Below are 21162 nucleotides of genomic sequence, written 5' to 3'. Positions count from 1 at the left end.
TAAATAATTGTTTTGTAAGTGACAAATTTATACACACTACAACATTCGGACTTCAGATGCTAACTGACAGGTATCAGTATTTCAGGCTCATAACTACTTGAGTTAGTCACTGGATAAATAACAAATACAGGAGAATTAAATATGAGAGGTATGTACAAGTATATTAAAAAAGATTTTTGACCTAGAAAACATTTGCAATGTCCATTAAATGACAAACGCCAAAACTTTACCAAAAATCACCTGTAATTTTCCATGGTTACCATGAGATGTCACTAACTTCTCAGCTACATAGTTAGAAGTCCCCACACAGAACAGTGTTAAGCAATGCAAGACAGATTGATGCAGTCCTTTGACAAGAAACTTAGATGAAAATAGATCGTGTTACCAGAACGAGAAAAATATGTGACCTTGAGCAGGTTTAATACCCTCCCACAGAGAACAAAACCCCAGAAGTTAGCAATAAAAAGGCTGATGAAACTTTGCCAGCTCTCTAAATTTCAAAAAGCTCTCTAAATTACAACACGTCCCTCGTTCCAGCTCTCCAGCACCAATATTATTTTCTCAAGAACAATATTCACAGGACTTGATGGAAGTATTACAAATAATACAAAATATAATATTTCTGAATCTTTTTGTCTTAATACCTGGTGTTTCGATGGGATGCACACTAAAATGAGCTATCTTTTCTCAGTCCTGAATTTCAGATCTTGATTTCATTTAATATCCCTTTGTTTTTTTAAGAACTAGTCAGATGGAAAACTTCTATTTGCTCTATTTTTTAAAGTTTTTATTTACAATTCATTGCCTCATGTACATAATAGATTGTACTCATGTTACGTCTTCATTCCTGTTCTCTCTGGCATAAGCAATCACATTTTCCCCTTTTATTTGACTTCATGGGAGAATTTTTAGGCTTTTGATCATTCTTATTGTAGTCCTCTCAATCCTTTCATTTTGTAACATAATTTACAGGCATTGTTGGATCCACATAGCATATAGTATTCCTTAGAAGACTGTATCCTTGATCTACACAAGGCGATTATAATAGTCTCAACATTATTCTTCGTTTTACTCCTGTCTTTAACATCATTTACGTCGTAGTTATGAAAGGAACAGAAATCTCCACTGAGCCTTTGAAAATTATTTGCTAAGTATTTTTTCCTGAGCAGATGTATCTAATTTGAAACCCAGATGTATAAGTAATTCAAATTTTCTTCTTTAATGCATGCTACTTTGCATTAATCAATGTTAGCTTGCCTGCTATGGTTATTTATCTACCATGATTTGGACATTACAAATTATGTTTGAACCCAATGGTTCATTTTACATATAGCTTGATATACAACTAATACCTAAATACAACTTATGAATACGCTGACACTCTAGGTGTAGTACACTGAAATACCTTCTGCACCTAGACTAGCTTTTAACCAAAATGCTAACTGATCATTTAATCCTGATACTGTTTCCCATCTCAATTAGTTTTTGATCCAAGACAATATTTTGTCTCTCATTTTGTGAATGCTTAATTTTACTCAAAGCTTTTGGGAATAAATAATATTATTTAAATATTATTATTAATATTAATATTAATGAGGTCTTCTTCAGCCACTCCTTTCAAGACACAAAGAATTCTGTCAGATCAATTAGCTTTGTGAAAAATTGTGTGGTTTGAATTGTACTGTACGATTCACATGTTTTCTTGTTTGAGTCTTTTAAACAATGCAAAACCATCCCTAGAAATTTCTAAAGTTTTGCAAGGCTCAGTAGTAGGGATTTTTTTTTTTTAGAGCAACATTCTGATTTTCACTACTGGAGTACTTTATACAACCTTAACCTCTTTTCAAATACAGAATATTCCCTGTTTGATCCTGTTGACTTCCGCTGCTTATGAGTTTATTTTAATACCTCAAGTGCAAGATCTCATCTTAATTTCTGGCGCAGACCATGTCTAAGGTAAAGTTTCTTCAATATCCGGTGCTACAAAGACTGATACACGAGACAACTTCACCTTGTAAATCAACCTTGTCTTCCTGAATTATTTCCTTTTGAGGAGAGGATCAATTAACCGTTTTGCTGCATTTGAGTATTCTAACCACTAAAAGATATTTTCTTGTGTATTTCTATACTCTCAGCTACTTATGCCAGCTTAGTTGTTTCTGTTTATGTACTTCCTAATGCAGATTAATATTAAACTCTAGGAACTAAAAATAGCAGATTACCAAATTGTTTAAGAGCCATTTGGATCATATAACCTCTTAAATCTTTTCATTCAGCCGGAGTGGCTCACTACTTACTTTCCAAAAGAAATACGCACACAAACTGAAATCTGGCATTGTCCTCTTAAGTAGCATTGATGCCACTTTTAAAGATGTGGCTTCCTTGGTTATTGTGACATTAGGACTTTTAAACGAGTTTTCTCACTCTTTCCTTTGGAAAACCCCGTGCTAAAATTTTCTGTGTTTTTGCTTAGCAAGTACTTTTCACACCAGAAGAGCAGACAGGATCCAAATTTATTTCATAATCAGCTTTGGTAGCTACCCCTTCAACGAACTGACAATATAAGACATATATGAAATGGCAAAAACTTAATGGAGCATTCTGCTATAGCATTCTTCACGTTATTCATATGAATACTTTTTACATACAGGCAAGAGAGAGATAAACAAATAAAAATCCACACAATCCAAACAAAACCAATACTTAGAGTGTGAAATAAAAACCATAATCTTTAAACTAATACAGATTTAAAAAAATTGTTCAGGAGTTCAGTTAATTGTATTAGGTAGCTAGGTTATACAGCCAAATCATACATACCACTGCAACTTTCTTGAGGACAGTATTGATGACATCTTCCCCCACCAGTCTAAATGCCTCACTACATATCACATCTTGCCTTCATCCTTAGATTACCACAGCTACAACGTTACCAGTAACCTTCTACAGGAAATAATTTTAAATTCTGTAGGAAAATTTGATGACAGTGAAATTCACGCATTTTGGCATGACCTTATTTGATTTGCCTCTATCAAAATGCTAGAAAGAAACCATACATGCATACTCTTTATTCTTGGAAAGTGAAAGAACTGCCACCCTTAAGAAACTCAGTTCTATAAAGGCAAAAATTCCCCAAGTGCTGGAGCACAGCCAAGGCCAGCCAGAAATGGTATGTTATGTGATTTCCTGAGACTGGACATTCTCCATATGCATACTTCAGTTATCCTAGGCTCTTCAACTAGTTGTTCAGAGTGGCAGAATTCTAAGCATCCTCCAAAGTCACACATTTTACACAGCAGTGGAAGGTCATAATTTCTCAGAAGTCGCAAGAACTGGGTCCATAGCTGTAATCTAAGGTGGGTCTTGAGGACAGTCCTGTCCTGTGTAGGGACATTTGGAAGATGGTAATGTGTTTTCACTAGGAAAGAACATCAGTCTGGCATCTAGTGATTGAGACAAAGTCAATTTAAGAAATTTCAGGATTTTGTCTTACTGTTCCCTTTCCTGCTTCAAGTTTTCCTCCATTTAAGTTTGCATGAAATAAGAAATAAAAGAGAAGGCAGAAGAAGGAAATATTTTTCTAGTCAAACAAAAAGAGATGCAACAAATGAAAATCATCAGAGACATCCTTATGGCAGATTCACGTTCCCTGAACCACCTAACAACATAAAAATGTGGGTCATATCTTTTGGCTTAACCTGTCATTGTGATTTGGAATTCATTTTGAGCATAAATTGTAAAGGTTTTTAAACTGCAGAAGACAATAAAGATACTTCAAAATTTTCTTAGCTAATAATAGTAAACAGAGAACACAGTATTTGTTTGCTTACGTGAATAAAGATGTAATGATCTTACAAGTGAGCTGTCTGTAAATTCTTAGTTCCATTAAAACTTGAAAGAAAAAACCTCTCTTTGATTAATACCAAGTAAAGTTAAATGAAGGAAGTAGCGATTGAAAGGCTTGATTTCAGTCATAATTTAAAATCTTTCAACTGAGGTTATTATCCATGAAAGAAATGATGAAAAAAATTAGGGACGCTGCCTGGTTGTGTAGGGATTGGGGCAGGAGGGCCAAGGCACAGCTGGAGCTGAACTTGGCAAGGGATGCAAAGAATAATAATAAAGGCTTCTACAGGTACGTCATCCAGAAAAGGAAGGTCAAAGAAAGTGTACCCCATCTGATGATCAAGCCTGGCAAACCGGCAACAGTGAAAAAGGAGAAGGCTGAGGTACTAACACCTTTTTTGCATCAGTCTTCACTGGCAATCTCTCTTTGCACACCTCTGAACATACATAAGTCTATGAGCCCTGACAAGATGCATCATAGAGTCCTGAGGGAATCGGCTGATGTAGTTGCCAAGCCGCTCTCCATGATATTTGAAAAGTCATGGCAGTCAGGCGAAGTCACCAGTGACTGGAAAAAGGGAAAAAGTGCACCCACTTTTAAAAAGAGTAGGAAGGAGGACCCTGGGAACTACTGACTTGTCAGCCTCACCTCTGTGCCTGGGAAGATCATGGAACAGATCCTCCTAGAAGCTATGTTAAGGCACATGGAGGACAGGGAGGTGAGTCAAGACAGCCAGCATGGCTTCACCAAGGGCAAGTCCTGCCTGACCAACCTAGTGGCCTTCTACAATGGAGTGACTACATCAGTGGACAAGGGAAGAGCAACGGTTGTCACCTAGCTGGACTTCTGTAAGGCCTTTGACATGGTCCCCCACAACATCCTTCTCTCTAAATTGGAGAGATACGGCTTTGATGGGTGGACTGTTCAGCGGATAAGGAACTGGTTGGATGGTCGCATCCAGAGGTTAGTGGTCAATAGCTCAATGTCCAGATGGAGATTGGTGACAAGTGGCGTCCCTCAGGGGTCCATATTGGGACGAGTATTGTTTAGTATCTTCATCAACAACATAGACAGTGGGACTGAGTGCACCCTCAGCAAGTTTGCAGACGAGACCAAGCTGTGTGGTGCAGCTGACACACCTGAGGGATGTGATACCATCCAGACAGACCTGGCCAGGCTTGAGATGTGGACCTGTGTGAACCTCATGCGGTACACCAAGGCCAAGTGCAAGGTCCTGCACCTGGGTCAGGGCAACCCCGGTATCAACACAGGCTGGGGGATGAAGGGATTGAGAGCAGTCCTCCTGAGAAGGACTTGGGGTGTTGGTGGATGAAAAGCTGGGCGTAACCCGACAGTGTGCGCTTGCAGCCCAGACAGCCAACTGGGCTGCATCACAATAAGCATGGCCAGCAAATCGAGGGAGGTGATTCTGCTCCTCTACTACACTCATGTGAGACCCCACCTGGAGTGCTGCATCCAGTTTTGGAGTCCTCAGCACAGGAAAGACACAGACATGTTGAAGCAGGTCCAGAGGAGACCACAAAAATGACCAGGGGGATGGAACACATCTCTTATATGAGGACAGGCTGAAAGAGTTGGGGTTATTCAGCCTGGAGAAGAGAAGGCTCCAAGGAGACCTTATTGCAGCCTTTCAGTACTTAAAGGGGGCTTTTAAGAAAGACGGGGACAAACTTTTCAGCAGGGCCTGTTGCAACAGGACAAGGGGTAATGGTTTTAAACTAAAAGACGGTAGACATAGACTAGATATAAGGACGAAATTTTTATGATGAATGTGGTGAAACACTGGAACAGGTTGCCCAGAGATGTGGTAGATGGCCCATCCTTGGAAACATGGGGTTGGATAGGGCTCTGAGCAACCTGATCTAGTTGAAGATGTCCCTGCTCATTGCAGGGGGGTTGGACTAGATGACCTTTATAGGTCCCTTCCAACCCAAACGATTCTATGATATATAACAGTACTATTCAAGATTTGCATTTAGACCTCAAAAAGCAGACACTGGTTAGAGAAGAATGTGCCCATGTCTGATACCCTCAGAACAACAAACAAACCCCCAAATCATATCTGTACCCTTACCATGCCAAGAATACAGGGCATAATTCTGAGATGTGCTGAGGATTCTAGCTTTCAGCAATCAAAATTCTGCTAGTTTCAAGTCACTGGGATCACAAATATTAAGCAAGGACTTAAAAGTGCTCTGCTTTGCTGGACTGGGGACAGAGTATTCAACAAAAGTTACAAAGCCCTCCCATGAGTAACTCTCCTTACCTGGAACAGGCGCTACCCACGGATCTCAGTGCATTACTAAGAGAACATGACCTTTCAGACCATCAAATGCATGCAAACAGTCTTCCTTTTTGAAATTATTTTTAAACTGGTTTGCCATGCGTTGCTACTGTAGTTCCTTTTATTCTCCTGGCTGAAATAGAAAATGAAGAATTCCCCTGAACACAACAACTAATGCAGTTTATGCTAGGTAAAGAAGTGATATAAATGCAGAAATGCAGAGTTCAACTCAGCATTTTAATTCAGAACACTTCCTGTTTTACTGCCAAAATTGAAATGAATCGCAGACTTGCTTCTCTTATTTGCTTTCCGTATAGTTTCATATTAAGTAGGATATATATTGCTCACAAGAAGGACAAGAACACACCCTAAAAAAACAGAAGTAAAAGTGCGTAGGAGTAAATTATATTTCTTTGCATCAGTTTAAACCTTTACATCATCATGCTGCAAAGCACATTAAGTTTTAGAACCAGACAGTAAGAATTTGGATCTCCTTGTAGACTGATGCAAAAAAGGAGATGCCACAGTACAAGCAGAATGTTATGTAGTACCAGTATATTCTGCCATTAACAGCAATTAATTTGTATGCAGCTTTATTACAGATAGCTGAAGTGGGGAAGAATGTGGTTAAAGCACTGCAATTTCATAGATACTCAAGAAAAATGAGTGCAGTTTTGAATTCTTGCAAAAAGACTCATTGCGGAGCCTTGAGTAACTCAGAATCTCCCTGTGCCTCAGTTTTTCCCAGGGTAAACAGGACACGGGAATCTTTTGTCATTATGTTTAGATAATACTCAACACCATGGTTTCCTCATGTACTACTGGAACACAATTGATCATCATAAATGTCCACCTTAGAGGAGTAGGAAAGAAAGAAAGAAAGGGGGGAAAAAAAAAAAGCATTGAAACTAAGACATTCCAAGCAGCTGAATTCTGGCTTCCATATACAGACAGTGGATGAGGGAGGTTAAACATTGCTGCAAGGTATATGTATGGTAGAAAGAATAACAAAAGTAGTAAAAAAAAAAAAGGAAAACAATTTTTAAGTTACACATTTCCTACACCCTGACCATGCAAGCACATTTGGAGTTCAAAGTTCCTTGCCATTAGCTGAATGGCTTCAAAGAAACGTTCCTTTTGGGCAAATACATAACCTATTCAGAGAACAGCACCGCTGATAGCTTGCAAGAGTAAGTTACTAAGCAGAAATAAAGAAAGAAGCAGAAAGCCTTGCCAGTTTGAAAATCCACTCTCCTCAGCATATATTGTAAATATTCATCCATCACCCAAGTTTCATCACTCTTAGCAGTAGATACTGTTTCTGATCTCTCTCTTTCCCTTGCCCCTTAACTTCTGATTCCCTGCATTCATCCTTATTACCACAGTCTTTTTGCTCTAAAACTGGCTGAGTTTTAGAAAAAAATTCCTGGTAATACACAGGAATACATTGGTTAAAAAGAGATTTTCCTGAAAATGCTGACTCCTTTAGTCCAGAAAACAGCAAAAAACAACAAAAACCCCACAACAAAACCCAAAAGCTACTTCCATGCTGGGGTAAGGATGCTTTTCTATAAAGCTGAAATACTCAAAGGTAACAGTTTCGATATCTGACCAACAGTAGTTACAATAAAATTATAAACATACATTTTCTCTGGCCTTTCAGTCAATCATTATACTGCTAGAGAACTGTTTTTTTTTTTTCTTTACCTGAGTTTTTACTCAAGGAGCATATTGGTTGTCCAAGTTCTTCCTCTCTCCTTCAAGACTATAAAGTGTAATTTTCTTTGAAGCACAAGTCTCTTTTTCTCATGAAGATAGCCTTGAAAATGTGAATTTATGTAAACTAATAGTAAGGTCTGGATGGGACATAATTCACCCTCCTCGTTCCAAAGCCTTCTGTCAAGGGAGCGAAGAGGTAGCTCAAACAAAGCTTTCTTCTAATAGTGTGATGCAAAATACATCACAAATGGTGTGTTTTGAATCATAGCTCATATTAGCCTCTCCTCAAATCTCTGCTTTTAGATCCTTAACTACAGGGAACAGTAACTGTTGAACTGGATTAGCAGGAAGCCCCAGGAAAAAATTTCCAAGCCTAGAAACGTTAATGACCATATTCAGATGCAAGTTTCGTGCAGCTCAGATGATTTTCAGCTCAGCTTTATATACAGCCACACATGGATCCTTGACACAATTTTCAAGAACTGCCTATAATTTCTTATGCAAATTATCTATGTAATTACTCAGCCTTTTTCCTTTTACATACTTATAGACTCTAAGCGGTGATGTGCAGCACATTAGGCATTGTGTACACAACTGCAACAAAAAGGTCTCTCTTATCCAGAAACACAAGCTAAGCAGCCTTACAGCTAATGAAAAAAGGAAGAGGGATTATGCATGATGGAGATTTGAGGCCGAGTCTCCATCACACAGGAAAAACAGGAGCAACAAATTTTATTAAAGAAGAACAAATACTTGCACCAATTTTCTCTTTTTTTTTTTTTTTTTTTTAAATTTATTTACACACACACAAAAGTGTATTTATGGCCAGTGAAACCAGTAGTCTAACTAAAACAATGTTGTGAGACAACAAATACATCTTTTTAGTACAAAATCCAGAACTGTTTTTAGTAAGCAGTAGTAAGCTACTGGTAACGTGAATACTGTTTCATGAAAAAAATTAATTTCTGAAAGCACAGGGAAAATAAGAGCATGCAGTTTGTGAAGAAATAAAGGCATCTAGTTTTATAAAAATTACACTAATTTTGATTTTTAAAAAGACTCTTTCAAAACAGTTTCATTGCCTTAAAGTAGGAAGATGAGAAGCTGTGATTTGGAACTTAAATCCTGTGTTTGATAAAACTTGTTTAAATTTAAATCTTAGAAATCTGTTCACTAGCCTATTAAACAACTCAGTGACTCATGTACTGAAAAACAGATCACATCATATAAACTACAAAAGGACCTTTGTTTCTCAGATTTTCAGTCCTATGGGGTTACGGCCATCATGGTTTAACTGCTTTTCTTTGCTACATACTGCATCTGCAGCTATTTACATCTCTGTTTCTTTTCCATTCTTTCTCAAAACTCAATACAAATACCTATGATGTATGGATTTTGTTTTGCATAAACACAATGCAGTACTGCATTTTTGGTATGTTGATATAGGTGTTGAGGTCACAACTGTATTTTTTGTGTTATATGCTGACAGAACTGTCTATCTATAGTCAGAAATAAACGATTTAAAGTAGCATATTTCAGTTGACAAAATTTCTCCATTTTGAATTAGTCTTAACTCTTATTTTCAAGAAAGCTTTTAATTTCGTTGCTTTGCTGGAAAGGCAGGAACACATGCAAGGGAAGTCAAAGACCAACTTGATCAGTAAATCACTGTTTGACTTGGACGTTCAAAGGACAATTTTATCTTACACAAAACAATTTTAAACATCTATTTTTGTAAAAGATCATCAAGTATGCATAGGAAACAAGTTCTCAATGATTTCAGCTCCTTAAGATTCTGTAGTACTGCCCTGTTTACAGAGGGAATCCATCACTGCAAACAGGATTCAGGGAGTCTTCACTCTCTATCTTGTGCTCAGGCCCCCACTATGTGTGAGAAAATATGCTTAGGATAGTGAGAGTATGGGAAGCAAGTTTTGGGACAGTAGCCCAAATAGCAATAACGACCTCTTGCAAGGTTAAGAACTCAAAATTGAGGAAATTCCAAACTTCAGGTTGCTCTGGCAACCCTGGGTAAGGAATGAGTAGACAATGCTGCACATACACAATCAACATGCAAGTTGCTATGATTTTTCACATGCCTTTAAAACACAGATCAAAACTACACCTGAACAGTTACGCAAGGTCTTAACTTGAATGCGTAAAGCCCTACAAAATATAGTATCAAATGTCTGTAATGAAACTGCACACAGTTTCTGAGGCCATGTCTTAGATGTTGTTAACGAACATAAAAGAAAGACCACAGATAGCTGACATGAAAAATTACAGATTAACTAAACAGAAAGACAGTGAACTGCTATATTTTTAAAAGTTTAAAAGATTTTAAGTTGTTACAAATCTGTTACGGCTGACAACATCTAAGGAATTAACTAATTAGCTTTTCCAGAGTTGAGTATCTGAAGCTAAATGTGAGCACCTAATAAGCTATAAGAAGTGTTATAAAACAAAAATAAGTGTTGAACTACAAATTATAAACCCTAAATATTTAGGGTTTAAGTTTTTATATTTTCCCCTTTAATTTCCAGGATGGCTAAAGGTCACCATTTTTATCTTTTTCCCCTCTCACAATATTCTTAAAACATAATTTTCTTGAACTGTTATGACAGGAAGTTATACATTTCTCTATCAAAGACCCAATTTCAAGTGATTTATTATTTAATTTCCTTTTTCATATCTCTGTGGCTATAAGATTTATGCATAAATACATGTTTTTAATGGTTTCAAAAAGCCACTGTAGTATCTTATATAGTACAACTTCACAAATGCTCGGCTTAATTAATGAAGCAGTAACAAGGTAAACAAGTGCTGTAGAGATATTATTTATTTTGTTCAGAAAAAGCCTAAATTATTGATTAAAAAACCCCACCCAAAATAAAAAGAAAATACAGTAATAATTACTGAAGCATAACCTATTAACAGAATTACAATTTATTTAGAAAACACGAGAAAACCACTGCAGCTGTTGCTGTTCAATTACTCTGATCTATAACAAAATAAAATGCTCATTATTTAAATTATTCTGTTTCTCTCATCATTACTTCAACTATGTGTTAATTCAGTGCTCTAAAATGAAATTCTACAAAGACCTCTGTATTAAAATTAAAAAATGTTGTACACCTTTGCTATAGAAACTAAATTTTCAATTTGAAAATACTGTGAACCTTGAATAGGACATAAGTGATAAAAATATAGAGATATCTGGAAGTATAAGAATTTAAAAGAAAAAATAGAAGCTAGTCTCTCGTCATTCTGTGCAATCACAAGAGGTTTGTACTGCCCATCAGTTGCATGTCACCCTGCGTGTATTTCAAATAAGACCCCCCCATCCCCAAACACATCACAAAGAATAGGATTAAGTGCTCTCTGTCTGGTCTGGACAATTTCAGTCCCTTATGAAGCTGAACAGTTTTGTCTATCTTCTTCACTTAAAGTGCTGTGAGACTAGTCTTTAGATTATGAATGAAACCTGCGATGATGTGCATGACTGTTCATGGGTAAAGGATGAGTTCACTAGGAAGTATTTTGATTTCCTATTATTTATGTAGGAACTCGGTGAAAACCTTATTTCACAAAACCTAAAACCCATCCAAAGGGGTTCAAATGAAAGTGTTAGTATTTTTTGTCCACTCCTGCATTTTTAAACCAAGTTCTAATCACTTAACTAGAGGTGACTTAGTAATCTAACACATCCAGGAACATAGCGTAGCTCTGGAACTTGAACTCCGTTGTTTTCATAGTAAAATTATGATGGGGCAGAACAATAAAGAAAAAAGAAGGAAAAAAATCCACCAAAAAACCCGCAAACAGGCTCTCCTTCAAATTCTGGCAAATAGATCCTATGAGGAAAATATAGTAAACTTGAATTAAAATCTTGTTCATCTCTTAAGTATAATTTCCTCTACTGGTCCCTTTCTCAGCAGGGGTGTGGGAAGTGGCTGGGTTTGTAGCGTGCAGCCAAAGCAATGAACCGAACACAAGCGTTCTGCCACTTCAAGAGAAGGGAATTTAAGCATATACACTTCTTGGACAACTTCTTGACAGATTTTTTTAATTATTTGTATTTTTTAATCTTTCAGTACTAATACTGAAACATCAGTACACACCCATGTGATTACACATTTAACTCTCATTTTTCAGTAAGCAATAATTGCAGGAGCTCTGGTTAAAAGGAAACTCAATAATTACACTGGTTAAAAGGAAACTCAACAATTACACTGATTACTTGGTGAATTTGAAGAGACTCTGGAGCTGCAGCAGACTAATATTGTGACAGGAGTTTTTAGATCTTTCAGTTATGGTCATTATTCACAGAAGGAAATAATGTCTTTCCAGATTGTTGACAGAGAGAAGCCGTTTGATATAAAATAAAAGTAAAATAAAAATTATTGTAATTCATTAGGATATATTGCAAAGAATAAATAATCAAAATCTATAGTCCTATAATGAAACACATTTTAATAAAAGGGTACAAGGGAAAGTAATGACTTGGTCAAACCTCAGAGGGAAGCAATGCCAAAGTCATGCAGCTCAAACAAAGAATGCGTAGACGGATCTGACATATGGGCGCCTTCTTTAGAGAAAGCCTCTGTTTGGAGTGCAAGTCATTCTAGCTAATGGATAAGTCATGTTCATTGACAATCACATTAGCCCTTTTTGCTATTTTAGTCAAATAAGGCTAATCATTTAGCATGCCTAATTTATATAGCTATGAGGGTGGGTTATCAGTACAGATGTACTGAAGCATAAAAGACTTAGGAACACTGACCTATCTGTCAAATTTGATCAAGTCCAATGAAATTCAATTTGTTAATCTTGCTTCACAATCCTACCCTCATGCACTCTAATACATTTTGTATTGCACTGAGATGCACAGTCTGCAGTGAGACTTTTTATGTTGATTAATCAGAATCATGTATGAGCTATGTTAACATTTGGACTAAGAGACATGACTTTTGAAATTAGAAGTAGGACTGCAGATCTGTAAATATCTGTAACATGTATTTGCATGTCCAGTTCTTACCTTAAAGGACAAGACCACAGTCTAATATTTTAATAATAACAATAAAAGAAATTGGGACTGTTTTCTCATTAAACAGAGAAAATGCTGGTTTTGCATGTATATACACATCTACTCAAGCTTCAAAAATTAACCAATGCAAGTTACACAACTTTGGACTTCTCACTTCTCTAAAATAGTGATTAATGCTCATTTTGTACCTACAGCAAAGATCTGAGGCCAAGAGAAGTGCATAGCTCTCCTAGGACCCATGCAGGCCTCATTCCAAAGGAAACATCTTTTTCATCAGCTACGTGAGTTTCCGACAGTCAAGTTTAGCCCCTGTCTTTGAATGTAGTGCTGCCTAAAGATATCTACAGAGTCTGGATACAGTGAATTGAAATAGCACAATCTCTGAACAGTTGTTTTTGCTGTTTCCAGTCTACTCTAAGAGCAGCTACATTCACATAGATGATTTGTCCAATATTTGCATGATGTGGTATATATAAATTTGCAGTTAGAAGACTCTCAGTCCTGGTTTGTTTCATGACAGTCCTCCTTCTGAAGGAGTTTCCTACCTTATTTGGTTGTCTCACCATATAGGACAAAAGAACATTCCAGTCCCTGCCCAAATTGCATACGGAAGCTTAGTGGATTGAATTAGAGAGAATCAAACTTGAATAATTACTATGTTCCTCAATTTGAGATGAGTTGGGATAATAACTGTATCCAAGTATAGGCTCCAGCAGTAATACTTGGTCCTTCAATCATACCAAAATTCAAGAAACAGTTCTGGAACACACAGAACATTTGTTAGAGGAGAGCGACCAGAACAGGCTTGAGTCAACCTGACTTAAAATGTCTTACCTATTTCTAGTAATGGAAAATAATAAATAAATAACTAAGGTAAACAACCTTCCCACTCAATTGAGCTTTTACTTTATGTTATAACTAAAAATAAGTAAAGGAATAAAGCAATATGATTTTTTATTGGTGCAGGTGGACATAATTCTGAAATCATACGTGAAGCATTCAGTTAACATTCATGAGACTTGACAGATGCATTGTCTGGGAAATAACATGGTTCTTTTCCCCATTAGATATCTTTACATAAGCAGATTTTCCATATTATACTGAATATCAGTGGACATCAGACTGAAAGTGTAAGTAATGTGAAGTCATAAAGTGAACTGTCTTGAAGAGGCTGTCAGTTTGCTCATGACCTATACGTGCACAGTGGAAACAAGCTTTGCATACCACTAGCATGCCTGAATCTGTCTTAGAGCTCGAGCACCAACACCACTACAAAACAGCTGTGAATAGGATGTGCAATCTGCTGATTCATGTTGAATATTTCTTACATTGTTTGTTTTGCTTCTCTGTATCACTGTCTTCACAATCATGGCAACTGAGGGGGGTAAAAACAATGTTGTTTGGAAGCCTGGAACAATTTAATTCTATTTCTTACTTATCAAGCTTAAACCCTAAAAAGCTCTGGGCACAATCAATCTAAAAGAAAGGAGCAGGGTAAAGGAAAAGAATATTAAAACCAAACCAAACAAACAAATAATAAGAAAACCCCCAAACCTGGCTTCTGACCTCAGTTATTTTTCTAGCATGAAACTAGAAGAAATACATGATCTTCTTAGGCAGTCATATATTGCCATTTAATCAGTTATGCCAGATATTACAAGGCTATCTTTCCATACCATAGAAAAAATACCCAACACTAAACACCTATTTTCTTACCCAGAACCAGCCTCACAACAACCATTTTTCAGAGCTTCCATTCATGGAAATGCTACTGAGTAGCATTTCCTGGACAGGCTGGAGAGCTGGGCAGAGAAGAACCTAATGAGGTTCAACAAAAGCAAGTGCAAGGCCCTCCGCCTGGGGAGGAAGAATGCTAAGCACCAGTATAGGTTAGGGGTGGACCTGCTGGGAAGTAGTTCTGAGGAGAAGGATCTGGGGGTCCTGGTAGACAGTAAATTATCCATGAGCCAACAATGTGCCCTTGTTGCCAAAAAGGCCAATGGAATCCTGGGCTGCATAGGGAAGAGTGTGGCCAGTAGGTCGAAGGAGGTCATTCTCCCCCTCTACTCTGCACTGGTGAGGCCACAACTGGAATACTGCATCCAGTTCTGGGATCCCCAGTTCAAGAGGGACAGGGAACTGCTGGAGCGGGTCCAGCGTAGCGCAACTAAGATGACGGAGGGACTGGAGCATCTCCCTTATGAGGAAAGGCTGAGAGAGCTGGGACTCTTTAGTCTGGAGAAGAGAAGGCTGAGGGGAGACCTTATTATGGCATATAAGTATCTAAAGGGTGGGCTGAAGGAGGATGGTGCCAGACTCTTTTCATTGGTTCCCAGTGACAGGACAAGGGGCAATGGGCACAAGCTAGAACATAGGAAGTTCCGTTCAAATACATGGAAAAACTTCTTTATGGTGAGGGTGACAGAGCACTGGAACAGGCTGCCCAGGGAGGTTGTGGAGTCCCCTTCTCTGGAGACTTTCAAGACCCGCCTGGATGCAGTCCTGAGTAATGTGCTCTAGGCAATCCTGCTCTAGCAGGGGAGTTGGACTAGATGATCTCTAGAGGTCCCTTCCAACTCTGAAGACTCCGTGATTCCGTGAGTAGCAGTGTTATCCTCTCACTGGAAAAACCATACAGCTGCAAAGCTTTTTGAAGGGAATATGAAATGGCATCTTCAAGTAAAACTGATTTTTTTTCTAAACAAAACATAACACTGCTCAGATATGGAAGGTGATAGACCTGGTTGTTGAATGGTGGTTTATATCTCAAAAAAGGAGATAGTGGGGAATTTGAGATATGCTGGAAGCAAATTCTATTAACAGAAAAGACTGAAGCAGATGAAATCCTATGGAGCAACAAACCTAAAAATCCTCAATATCATGACAAGTTTTTTAACCCTTTCCTTCAAAAGAAAACATACCACAAAGCTCTGACAACTCCTGGGGAAAATAAATGTCTAATATGAAAATCAAATTAAATAGAATATGCCTATTTTTCTTTCTCTTGATTTTTCTGAAGAATGGAATCATCACTGCACCCATGATATCACCAATGTGTGCTGGGCTATGTATAAATCATCGCAGAAGGGAGATACTGAGTTAAAATTTCCAGATGTATGCAAGTCATTTACAAGAATAGGTTCCATAGCATAAATAAAGGGACATGGGCTTCTACGTTACTTTGGCTCTTTTATACCACTAGCCACGATCATAACCCAAGGTTTGCAATGGCTAAGAAATTACTTCAATTTTCTAGCTTATGAATTATGGTTTGGGACTTGCTTTTCTTGTTCTTTCTTTATATATCTGAGGGAAGTGCAATGCTTCCCTGACTATCTGTTTATGTGTTTTATAAGAAAATAGGTGAAAAAATAAAATACCAATTAACTTCTGTTGGTTAAAATCTTGTTTGAATGAGGTTTTGCATTCAAGAAAAGGAGGAAGAAGGAAATACATTTGTATATTTGCCTGGATCTTGTTCCATTGGTCTGAAAAGTTATTTGTGGAATTATATCTGTGACATATTCACATTTACACTACTGTATATCTTAGCATTCTGTTAGAGCTTGTAAATTTAGAATAAAGTGAAGACTCATATGTGGATGAGAATTAAAAAATCTAGAAATTATTTAAACTAAAAATCCTGGCTCATGACTTCTTGCCTAATCACAGCTAGTCTCATGGTAATATTTGAAGGTCCATATTAGTCTCTGGATAGAAAGCTTTACTATAAGAGCAGGAAGAAGAGCAGGAAGAAGCACAACTACAGGAACAAGAAGCTGATGTCATCATCTTCATCATTAGGGGGAAAAAAATATGAAGGCACAGCATGGGTGTCACTATTTAAATTTCTAAAGCTTTAGTGAATGCTTTGCCATTGTGCACAAGTGAGATCATGGTCCTGCCCAGATACTTCTTTTAGGAGCTCAAACTGAATGGTGTATGAGCACAAACCCCAAGGCTACTGAGTCCTAACCACAGAAATCAACTTCTCTTCTTGCATGCAGTAATACTGAGAGAAAACTTTTAATTGCCTTACTGTGAGAGCACCAAGACAGCAAATTCTGTCTTGCATCATATGCCTTTCTAGTGGGCAGCTGTGTAAAAAGAATTTCATAGCTCCACTCCTGGATATAAATGTGTGTATGAATAAAAAAGGCATTCTAACTCATTAGGCCATGAAGATTATTAATAGCTGAGATACTTTAAATCTATACATCATAAATAGAAAAAATGATGTGGGTTTTTTTTTAATTTATATATTTATCTGTATGTGTATGTATAATAAAGATATATACTATCCAGCTACCTGGAAACCTTGGTGAAAACTTTTTTCAAAGACACACTGAAATAAAAACCTAACACATACATTATGGAATGTTACCCCAGGAATTGGGATGTGTTTAAGCTACCATATAGCACTAGAGCAAAGTAAATCTCTTTTACTTTAATATTTACATGTTTGAGGTCGAATTGCAGGTTTTCCTCCTTTATTTTACTTTAAATTTTCTTCAAATAACTGTTGAACCACAGAAATCTGTCTATCACAGAGAACTTGACAAATTGAGAATAATAATTAAAAAGTAAAAAAACAACCAGGAAAACTGAAGGAGGGAAAGAGACAAACATAGTTAAATCTCATAATAGTTTGGTGTAAAATAAAGCATTATTATACCTGCAATGATGTCATCCATCTGCTCCAAAGCTGCTTCCAGCATATGACTAGCATCAGAAGCCATCATCTGTGATTTCTTCAGACCTTTAAAGTTTCTACTGAAAAGACAGATGAGATCATGTGTTACACTAAACCAGACCTGATAGAAAATACGTCACTGTTACATTATAAATTAAGCCACACAAACAAAAGTCCACACAAGCAAAAATACAGCCTAATAATATGAAAACTAGCAAAATTGTTCCTATTCTTGATAGATGACTTGGGATTTCTGACGGTTTTATTCATTGTTGATTTTTATTTTTTTTTTTTTTTTAAATAAATCTTACTAAACCAAGGAAATGCAGATGGAAACAAAACCAAACAATCTCAAATCCTGGAAGCCTGAGATCCCCCTATCCCTCATCCTTACCAATGGCTTTATAGATTCAACGTTCAGTGCATTTCAACCTTTTGCACTGTGGGGTAAGAGGATTGACTAGATTTCAATGAAAGAATGAACATATGGTGAAAAACATCCTTAACCCATAATCAGATCTCTGCAGGAGCTCTGCTTTTTGATTGCTGCCATAAGAGTAGAGAATGAAGAGATACAAACCTGTTGCTGGCTCAGCCCCAGGTGTAACTACATCTCATATGGCTTTCATATCTGACCTCTACGTTACAGCACACCAAGTCCAGCAATTCTCACATCACTTTTACTCCTCCTTCCCTCATTCAATCTTTCTACCAATTCTTTCATGACACTGAAAATACAGTTCTTTCCATTCTGATAACCAAAATGCCACAAGTATGAAATTTCTGTTTCATGCTTCCAAGTATGAAAGTTACTGCTGCCTCTTGAGAAAAGGATTAAAGAAAGACATTCATGTTACCATCTGACATTAAGGACAAAATGTTCCAAAATTAGTCTCTGGTTGTGAGTTGGTTTTGCTGGATTCTTAGTGAAGTAGCAGTCACTATTGTCAACAGATGACATTTCAAAGAGCAAAAGAATTTATGCTGTCTATTTCACTGCCAGTGAGAAAATTCTCTATGAAATAAGGCCCCTTTGCACATCACTTCATCACTGAAGTATGAAACCAGTGCCCACACAGTGATGAATAGGGATCGTACACGTGCATAACTTTTGCAGTGCTCTAACACACAACTCAAAATACTGACAAAGCCTTTAAAGGATCATGGAATATGATTTCTCTTCCATGAAGGGTGCAATTCAGTCTTTTGACATTCAATCTCTGATAAAGTAAGTTTTTGAATCTATGATTCAGAACTGCTTGATTTTGAGAGCTTTCTAAGCACCACAAAAGACACCTGTCTGACAATGGCTAGAGATATCCTTCAAATGATGCAGGTTGTCAGTACGTGTATAGGCAATAGTCATATGTTTGTGGGGCTGATTATTCCAATGCCACTGAAATTTCACTAACCTTTACTTATCATTCAGTTACCTATGCTAAGAATTCAATTACTTTGAATTTAAATGAATATTACAATAATCTCTAATGGCAATTCACATAGATGAAAATATTTTTGTGCAGTGTTCATCCAGTGACAATTCAGACACTGGCCACCATGATCAATGACATGACTGGTAGCTAAACCACCCACATTTACTCTCTCAGTGGGAGCCTGCCTAAGGACTGGAATGTAGAATCAGTAGCCAGAGGATAAAGTCAGCTTTAAAGAAAAAAAGCATACCCATTTTTTTGTTTCAGAGGGTCTGTCAGACAATAAGTAATAAATCCCTAAAAGTACGCAGGACAACACTTAAGGCTGAATCCAAATTACTGCATCATAAGAAATACTCAATCTCAGTAATAAACCCAGTGCAATGGAAAAAATTCTCTAACAAGTCAAAATTATTGGCTTCTCTTACAAACTAAGAATCCTGAGACACAGGCTTTTCTCCACAGTGCTGCTGAAATATACACAAAGAAAGTTAATTTATTAATAACCTCTGTGTTATCAGTAAGGTGTGTGTCCTATGTCCCATTCCAGTCAATGTATACAACACCACTATCTAGAGGAACAGATGCAGGAATAAGAGTCAGAAATTACTATGTTATAATTTGAGCTTTACCATTTATTTAACTTATTTAACTTCAGATCAAATTGATCTGAAAAGCGATACGAGAATGCCTTCTCAGAAAACGGAAGAAAAATCTTTAGAGTCACCCAAGGCAAAGATTAATGTAAATGAATGGTTGGTTTTGGTCTCTCCATTTTTGTCAAAAGAATAATTTAAGTATGAACAATGCTAAATGTAACTGCATTTGACCCAAGTATTTCCTTTAATGGTATTGTAAATAACACAAACTATACTCAGAATAATCTGGAAAGTCATTAAGACAGCTGATAGAAACTTACAATTTCAGAATGCTCACACATGTGAACTTTACAGACACTCCCTCTGATTCTGTTGATTCAATTTGTTGGTTTTGGTAGATTTCCATCTTCTGTCGTCACATTTACCCACCAGTAGCTCAGTAGATTCCCTAAATACTTTGGAAATACCTTACTCTCAACTGCAACAAGCCTCCTTCCTTGCAATATTTCCCCTAGTTGAAAGCAACCATAACATGGGTAATAATCTCCTTGGTGAGAGGAAATCCACCCACAGTAAACAGCTGCGCCACCTTGCTCCTTTGGTGGATGTGGCCACCAGCCACTCCCCCAGAAATCTATGGCCACCAGCTGTGTTGGTGAACTAAGACAGCAGACTGTCTCAGGAGGAAGAAAAAGAGGGAAAACCACTAAAAATAGCATAGAGTTTCCATTGCTACATTGCACTGCATGCTCTTATTTGCGCTGTAAACTACTGGTCCGTGTGCTTAAAGCAGCTAGAGTGATACACAGTCGTTATTAACAAGAAATGTAGGACTACCATTTCTTCTAAACATCAAATAAAGTATTTGACTATCTGTAGTGAAACAGGTGCAGAAAATGCTGATATATTACATTACAAACTTGAAATTTTACTTATGGAAAAACCTTCAATCAAGATCTTGGCACAAACCAGAAAGCTTTGCTGAAAAATACCACCAGAACTAAGTCTTCTGTCTCCTCCCAGCCTCCACACTCTGCCTGTTTGGTCACCTGTATTCACGGTGTATTCGGTGTATTTGCTGCTTAACTGCATTAAGCGAGAGTAAAACCTGCTGATCAAACAACTGTTTATTAATGAAAGCAATGTTCTTTGCTCCAGAGTGATAATGTAATATTACTTGCTTAACATCTTTTTCTAGACAGACCTGTTGCTTGTGCTTCAGGCGAGTCTTACTTTCCCAGACACTCCCTTCTTACAGTATGACTGTTCTGAGCAATATTAGGAAAATAGCTTGTTAGATCTCGTATGCTTTCAGTCACCATTTCTGATGCAGTTCTATAGAAATATCTGCAATTATGGATTATTTTTTAATTCTTATTTAATAACATGACACCTGTATCAATCCCAAGGCATACTGAGTGCCTCAAACAGGATCCATCGATTTGCTGGTATTTTAACTGCAATTCTTTTTACAGCTTTCATTCCTGAATGACATCAACAGATGCAGAACACCGTGACTATA

General features: G+C 37.2%; 1 protein-coding gene across 9 annotated transcripts in view; it reads right to left on the bottom strand.

The window, feature by feature from the left end:
- PPFIBP2 (PPFIA binding protein 2) overlaps positions 1-21162 on the bottom strand; it is a 114684-nt gene that overhangs the window by 77661 nt on the left and 15861 nt on the right. For 7 of the 9 annotated variants that reach the window (XM_063332473.1, XM_063332475.1, XM_063332477.1 and 4 more), the window contains exon 2: positions 17591-17688. In XM_063332473.1, the coding sequence (XP_063188543.1) occupies positions 17591-17657 (67 nt within the window). In that variant the 5' untranslated portion in view covers positions 17658-17688. Of the gene's footprint in view, positions 1-7856; positions 8020-17590; positions 17689-21162 lie in introns of those variants that run through there. The other 2 variants (XM_063332474.1, XM_063332481.1) reach the window with 2 other exon arrangements.

This window comes from Chroicocephalus ridibundus, chromosome 4, assembly GCF_963924245.1.
Source record: "Chroicocephalus ridibundus chromosome 4, bChrRid1.1, whole genome shotgun sequence".
Taxonomy (NCBI): domain Eukaryota; kingdom Metazoa; phylum Chordata; class Aves; order Charadriiformes; family Laridae; genus Chroicocephalus; species Chroicocephalus ridibundus.
This window is presented reverse-complemented; position numbering and strand designations above follow the sequence as displayed.